General features: G+C 44.7%; 1 protein-coding gene across 2 annotated transcripts in view; it reads left to right on the top strand.

Annotated features, from left to right (window-relative positions):
* The window catches only part of Cog7 (component of oligomeric golgi complex 7), a 60,582-nt gene that overhangs the window by 6,778 nt on the left and 46,017 nt on the right, over window positions 1-7,787 (top strand). For both annotated transcript variants that reach the window (XM_021166756.2, XM_029479879.1), the window contains exon 4: window positions 4,052-4,220. In XM_021166756.2, coding sequence (XP_021022415.1) covers window positions 4,052-4,220 — 169 coding nt within the window. The remainder of the gene's footprint in view (window positions 1-4,051; window positions 4,221-7,787) is intronic.

Below are 7,787 nucleotides of genomic sequence, written 5' to 3'. Positions count from 1 at the left end.
TTTAATCATATTCGTTCATATTCATTCATTCTCTCTCTCCACATACACACCCCTACTTATTTATATTATGGGTATTTTTATGTAGGTAATAGTTTTATCCATTACGACTGTTCAGACATCTTGACTGTTTTTAACCTTCTCTCTTCCTCCCCTATGTTTATCCCCCCCCCCCCCCCCCGCCCCATAACTAGAGACTCGCTCCTCGTTTTTCACATTTGCCCTTTAGATCACTTGTACTCTGTTCTCTCCCTCTCTATTGCTCCTCCCCACCCACTCCCAGTGCGCCCTTACTTTCCTGCTTTCTGCAGTTACTCCAGTGCTGGCATCCCTGGTGACCGACAGTGGCCCGAGAGGAGATGAGGAGTCAGCGAGGGAGGGACATGTCAGATGAGGCGTCTTGCAGCTCTGACTGAGTAGCAATCAGGCTGCTTCTTTATTTACACAGATTTTACAGAGCAAAGACAGATTATATCATTTTGTCTCTGGACATGTGTTTAATTTCTCATTAAATGTCTGGGGTTACAAGTTAGCATGATTAAAAAGTACAAGTAGAACAGATTCTGTTTTTATTGTTAGCCCTCTAATTCCAATTCATAGAATCTAAAGAATGTTTCTGCTAAAGCCAACACATTTATTGTATGACAACCTGATTTTAGGCTGGCACTCCAGATAAACAGAAAGCATCTGAACCAGGCTTTTTATAAATAGCAAATTTTGTCTTCAGACACACCAGAAGAGGGCATCGGATCCCATTACAATGGTTGTGAGGCACCATGTAGTTGCTGGGGATTGAACTCAGGACCTCTGGATGAGCAGTCAGTGCTCTAATAGCTGAGCCATCTCTCTAGCCTGAAGAGCAAATTATAATAGCTAACTCCTTTTCTGTACCCTTCCATCACCTATGCTATGAAGTAGGAAAAGTTTTGTTAGTCTATCTCATTTACTGAGTTTTACTCTTCCAGGGGTGTATCTCATATGACCCCTATCTTTAAACTACACTCAGAGAGCTCTAAGTGTATTGTAAAAGAGACTTAGAACCTGTTACTAATTCTCCTGGGCAGTCAGAATTTGTCAGTTGTCTCTGTGTACCCTGCACCAGTTATACTGTTAGCATTTGCTTACAGGTGGGTCCCTAAGAAGATTCTTGGATTCAAGGCCTCATAAAGAAATTTCTAGCATCCTAGTGCTTATCTGTGCTCATCACGATCTCCAGGGCATAGGGATCACTTCCAAACAGGCCCAGATAAAGTTGTTTCCCTAAAAGCAGAAGGGAAGTCAGTTTAAGACTTTCCTTAAAAAACTCAGACATAATTCTCTCAGGAAAAGACATAAAATGAATCACAATGCAGAAAGTCCCCAAGAAGGCAACACGCAGAGATTGAACCTAAACATGAGAGACAGAAAAAGTGATCACAGCATTTGGCTCAGCTTGGCTAGGGCTGTGTCAGACAGCTCTGCTGCCTTCATGACTTTGGCTGTTCCCAGTGGGTGTGGCTGTGTCACTGCAGGAAGTGCATGCACATCTGAGGACCTAGCACTAGGAACTCGGAGTGAGAGAGGATGCGAGGTATGTCTGTCTGAGTCTGGGTCACCCCACGCAGTGTCACCTTTTCTAGTTCCATCTGATTTCAGGTTCCTTTACAGCTAAACAGTATCCCATAGTGTATATGTACCACGTTTTCATTATCCACTCATAAATTGAAGAACATTTAGGTGATTTCCATTTTTTGACTGTTGTGAGGAAAGCAGCTGTGAATGTGGCTGAGCAGGTATCTGTGGAATGGGGTATGAAGTCATTTGGTCATTATGCCAAGGAGTGATACGATGGCTTGTGTGACTGTTTTTGGGTTTGGCTTTTTGAGACTTCTCCACACTGATTTCCATGGTGACTGCAGTATCTGCAGTCCCATCAACAGTGAGTGAGGACCCCGTTCCCCACATCCTCTGGCATTTGTTGTCCATTTTCTTGTTGATCTTTGCCGTTCTGACTGGTGTGAGATGAAATCTCAAAGTTCTTTTGATTTGCATTTCCCTAATACGAATTACCTAATAACTAATGGTAAACATTTTTGAGATATTTCTTATCTATCTTCCCCTGTCTTTTGAGAACTTTCTGGTCAAGTCCCAGCAGGTTTTTTTTTTCTTGTCTTTTAGACAAGATCTCAAGTGGCCCAGGCTGACCTTGAACTGTTCTTCTGCCTCTCCTTGCTCACATTATGGACATGTACCACCAGACAGCAGAACTCCTCTGATTCTTTTATTTTTACTTTAGTTTAGTTTTGTTTTCTGAGACAGGGTCTCAGTGTGTAACCCTAGTTGGCCTGTAACTCATTATATAGACCAGGCTGGCCTCTAACTCACAGAGCTCTGCCTGTGTCTGCCTCCTGAGTGCTGATAGCAAAGGTGTGTGCCACCACTGCCTGGCTTCAAATTATTTCTTTTTTTTTTTTTTTTTTTTTTTTTTTTTTTTTAAAAAAGGGGTTTTTTTGTTAGCCCTGGCTATCCTGGAACTCACTTTGTAGACCAGGCTGGCCTTGAACTCAGAAATCCGCCTGCCTCTGCCTCCCAAGTGCTGGGATTAAAGGCGTGCACCACCACGTCCAGCCAAATTATTTCTTTAAGACAGAAAAATACCAAGAAAATACCAAGTTAAAGGATATGATTTCTTGTTTCTGTTAATGCTGGAAATGGAAACCAGGGCCTTAGAACACACTAGGAAAGTACTCTACCACTGAGTGGCATCTCTAGCCCTGTGGGTTTATTTATTTTTATTTACTATTGTGTGTGTGTGTGTGCACGTGCATGCACACAGGCTTTTTTGTTTTTGTTGTTCTTTTTTGAGACAGGGTTTCCTCTGTGTAGCTCTGACTGTCCTGGAACTCACTTTGTAGACCAGGCTGGCCTCGAAATCAGAAATCCGCCTGCCTCTGCCTCCCGAGTGCTGGGATTAAAGGCATGCATCACCACTGCCTGGCTCCATGTACCCATGTATGATATGTGAGTGAGTGCCCCTGTACATGCCATAGCATCCATGTATGGAGGGTGCAGGCTACATGCAGAAGTCTGTTCTCTTTTTTATTTGTTTGTTTTTTGTTTTTGAGACAGGGTTTCTCTGTATAGCCCTGGCTGTCCTGGAACTCACTTTGTAGACCAGGCTGGTCTTGAACTCAGAAATCTGCCTGTCTCTGCCTCCCGAGTGCTGGGATTAAAGGCATGCGCCACCACGCCCAGCTAGAAGTCCGTTCTCTTTTCCCACTGTAGGTTCTAGAGATCAAACTCAGGGTGGTAGGCTTGCACGGCAACTGCTGTTATCTGCCGACCTTCACCCCCAGCCTGTGAATATTTTTAAGACTCTTGACCCATTGTTAAGTTGCCTTACAGTAAGACAATATACATTTAAAACTATTTCATTGTTGTTTATTTATCCATGTGTGTCTGTGTGAGTGGATATGTTTGTAGGTGTAGAGGTCAGAAGAGTGTGTCAGAACCAGGAGCTAAATCAAGGCTATTGTGAGCCTCTCAGTATGAGTGCTGGGATGGGGGGACAGGTCCTCTACTGAGCAACAAGCCCTCCTAGCCACGGAGCCACTTCCTTAGCCCCAGACACTATGCAGTATGATACCAAACAGATTTTTTTTTTGCTTCCTTACCAAAAATAGCCATTTTTGGTACTTTCCCGACTAGAAGAAAATGGTACTTCCTTGTTTTAATTTTTGTTTGTTAAACATAATTTTTATGTACCTTTTTTATTTTTATGAATTACTTTTTTAACTGAAAACTATTTTTTAAATAAAAGTGTGTGCTTGTGCGCATGTTTACCCAAGCACTCATGTCAGTCAGTGTACACTTGTGGTGGTCAGAGGACAATTTGTGAGAGTTAGTTCTTCCTTTCCATCATGTAGGGTCCTGCAGGGCCAAACTGAGAGCATTGTGCTAGTGTGCTGACCCGTCCTCTAGCCCCCCCAGGAGGTGCCTTCTGTGTATTGTCTCCACTTCCTGCTGAGGTGTGGAGAGTCTTTAAAGTAAGCATCTTCTGATTCGTCTTTTTTAGGACATAGCTGTGATCTCGGCAAAGCTGACCGGCATGCAGAACAGCTTGATGATGCTTGTGGACACTCCGGACTACTCTGAAAAGTGTGTGCACCTGGAGGCTCTGAAGAACAGACTGGAGGCCCTGGCCAGCCCCCAGATCGTAGCAGCGTTCACCTCTCAGTCTGTGGGTGAGTGTGGCAAGTTTCAACTGTGGGTACCTTTCTGTGTAAAGATAAGGCTTGGCTCATGAGTCTTTAGAATAGCTTCGTGATGGTTAACTTGTGTAGATTGTAAGGAAGTGTAGCCTCATGATGCTTCCATGTATTTTATACAGCGTTTCCTGACATACAGAATAGTTGGAACAGGTACCATGAAGGTGGCCCTAGATCTCAACGTTGTTATTGTCCCATGCCACCTCCCTGTGCTGGGGATGGAACCCAGGCCTGGCAAGAGCTTGCACTAAGCTTCATGCTACCCTTACACTTGCTTTATTACACGGCTGCTGCTCCTTCTCCATGTTTCTCTTTCTTTTATTATTGTTGTTGTTGATTTGGCAGCTCTGCCACTGACTGCAGCCCCACGTCTTTTGTGGGGGAAGTCCTGGTATTGTGGTGAGACCCAAGGCTTTGTGCACACCTTACTTCTAAACTGCACTTCCAGCCCCCGTCTGACTCTTTGCAAAGTAAGTCGCAGACATCAGAAACTTTGCTCTTCATCCACAAAAATATCAGCCAATCAAAGAGGGGCAGCAGTGACCCTGCCCTTTTTTTCCCCCTTGAATCAACATCCTACTTTGTAGCCGTGGCTAGGCTGGAACTTGATATATAAATCAGGCTGGTCTCTAGTTAATTGTGATTCATCTGCCTCAGCTTCCCAAGCACTGAGACTCAGTGTGTGTGGTACCATGCAGGGCACTGACACGCTTGCTGATCTTCACAGCTGTTTGTGGCCTGGGCTCACTGCTGCTGTGTGTGTGTCATGTGAGGTCTTCTCTTCTGAGTTCTGTGTTCTTTTGACCTCATCCTGTCGAAGCCCTCAGCAGCCATTTCATCAGCAGACTTTAAGGCCTGGCAACAGCTCTTATTTCTCTATCCTTGAAGCCATCCGTAGTCGACAGTGGTAACTTGCATCCTCTCTCCTGTTCTGCAAATACCTCCTCTTGCCTTCCTAGATGCAGCATTAATCCTGCTAATGACAGCGTGTTTCCGTGATGAACCGAGGCTGGTATAAGAGCTCTAATTCTTCAGTTTGCTTTAGGGAGAGCCAGCATCAGCCGTTAGCATTCTTTTCTTTGAAAGTTATATTAATGAGCTACACAATTATAAACATGAATGTACAGACAGTTGCACATATGAGCCCTTGTCACATATATAAGTATCATACAATTTCAGTGTATTCATTTTGACCATATAATTTTTCTTTATTAAATAAGGGCATTATTGAGAGCAAAGTAAAACTTTTTCTAGCTTTTAAAAAGAATTTGTGAGCTCAGCAGTGGCAGTGCACACCTTTAATCCCAGCACTTGGCAGGGAGAGGCAGTTGGATCTCCGGGAGTTGGATGCCAGTCTGGTCTATATAGTGAGTTCCAGGTCAGCTGGGGCTACACAGAAAAATCTTGTCTTGAAAAACAAGAGGGGGAGGGAGGGAGAGAGGGAGAGGGAAGGGGGAAGGAAGAAAAAGGGAGAGAAAATGTGTACTTAAAATGTACACCATGCTGATTTGATACAAACTATACTTACTATGATGAAGGGATCACGCCCATCACACACAGTTGTCTCATGCTTTTGTGGTAAGAACACAAGTGATCTACTCAGAGCAAATCTCAGGTCTATAATACATTATTATCAACTGTCATAACTCAGGTCTTGTATTTCCCATCCCCTCCCTGGCAGCCCCCATTTCCCCTCCATGTATAAATGCGGCAGACTTGCTCTCCCTCTCAATCTGGCATGGTGCTTCCCAGGTTCTTCTGTGTAGCTGCACGTGGCAAGATTTCTTTCTGTTTGATGGCTAAAGAGAGTGAGGTCACCTTCCACGTGACCCCATTGATGGGGATTGAGTCCAGGGTGCCAGGCAGGCCCTCTGCCACTGGGCTCCATCCTGTCCCTGGGGGAGTGCTTTCAGTCACTAAGTTGGGACCGGAGCTCTGTGGGTAGCCAAGCGCCCAGTGTGAGGGGAGGCAGTTTAGCCTCCCACCTCTAGTGACATCGCTCTCCCTCCTGAGATGCTCTGCTCCTGCTCATCTCTTCATAGTCAGGGCCTCCCTTAGTCACTGTTGAAGCCACATCAAAGTCGGGGCTCCACCTGGGGGTGTGACACAGCGGTAGAGCTCTCACCTAGTGTGTACAATGCCCTGGCCTTAGCCTACCAGAAAAAAAACGAACCCAAGCAAACACGTTCGCCGAATTCATTAGTGTTAGTAGGGTTTGTATGTGTGGGATCTGGGATTCTTATGTGCAGAAGCACAGATTATTTCCCCCCTTCCCCCCAGCCCCTTGAATGCTTTTCATTTTTATTGCCTTAGCCACTCAGATTCAGACTTCCAGCTTCATGTTGGATATAACTAAAGAAAGGAGACTGGTTTTGTCCTTTGCCTTTGCAAATATTTTTAGATTTACTTACTGTGTTTTATATGTATGAGTGTTTGGCCTCAGTTTGTATGTGCATCATATGCATCCCCAGTGCCCACAGAGGTCAGAGGGCATTGGATCCCTTGAACTGTAGTTAGGGATGGTTGTGGGCTGCCATAGAGGTGCTGGAACCAAACCCCAGTCAGTCCTCCTCCACAGGAGCAACGAATGTGTCCCACTGCTGAGCCTTCTCTAGGTCCCTTGTTCTTTCTCTTTATAGCTGAGTCTCTTGTCAGTGGTGGCTTTGGTATGATAAGGCAGTTTCCTTCTGCTCCTAGATGGCCGAGTCTTTTTATCCCGAAAGAGCGTTGAGTTTGTGGCTGGAGAGTAAGAGGAATTGTTGCTTTGCAGAGGACCCGAGTTCAGTTCCCAGAGTCCTTATTAGCCAGCTCACAGTCACCTGCAGCTCCAGGGGACCTGATGACCTCTTTGCCTACGCAGGCACTCACATATATGTGCACAGACATACATAAATTAAAGTAAAATAAGTAGTTTTTAAAAATTGTTGAGTTGTATTAAATACTTTTCTTTATCAGTTGAGATGGTCGTTACCTCCCCTTGTTTTGTTAGTGTGACATTGAATTACGTCGTTACATTACTTTTTTTTGAGGGTATGATCCTTTTAATGTGCTGCTGAATTTGAGTTGATAGATTTTTTTTTTTTTTAAAAGAATGTGTAGTGTAGCCCAGGCTGCCCTCTAACTGACTGTGTGCTGAGGATAACCTTGACCTTCTTCTTTTCTGGGTGTGGGCATTGCCGCTTCCTGTGTGTTGAAAGTTAGAGGACAGCTTTTGACAGTCTTGATAGCCTGTTCTACTTTGCTGGACAGAGACTCCCTGTTTCTGTTCTGTATCCTCTAGGCTAGATGACTGGAGCCGTTCTCTTGTCTCTGTCTCCAACAGATGTGTGGCATTGAACCTGGGTTCAGGTTAAATCAGAGGATCAAACTTGCATGATAAGTGCTTTTGATCCATGAGCCAGCTTCCTGGCTGACCTTGAATCTTTTTTCTTTTCTTCTCTTCCCTTCCCTTCCCTTTCCCCTTCTCCCTCCCCTCGCCTCCCCCTCCTCCTCCTGCTTTTGCTTTTCCTTTCTTCCTTTCTTCCTTTCTTCCTTTCTTCCTTT

This window comes from Mus caroli, chromosome 7 (genome assembly GCF_900094665.2).
Source record: "Mus caroli chromosome 7, CAROLI_EIJ_v1.1, whole genome shotgun sequence".
Lineage (NCBI taxonomy): Eukaryota > Metazoa > Chordata > Mammalia > Rodentia > Muridae > Mus > Mus caroli.
Note: the sequence above shows the minus strand (reverse complement) of the source record. Positions and strands in the feature narration are given on the sequence as shown.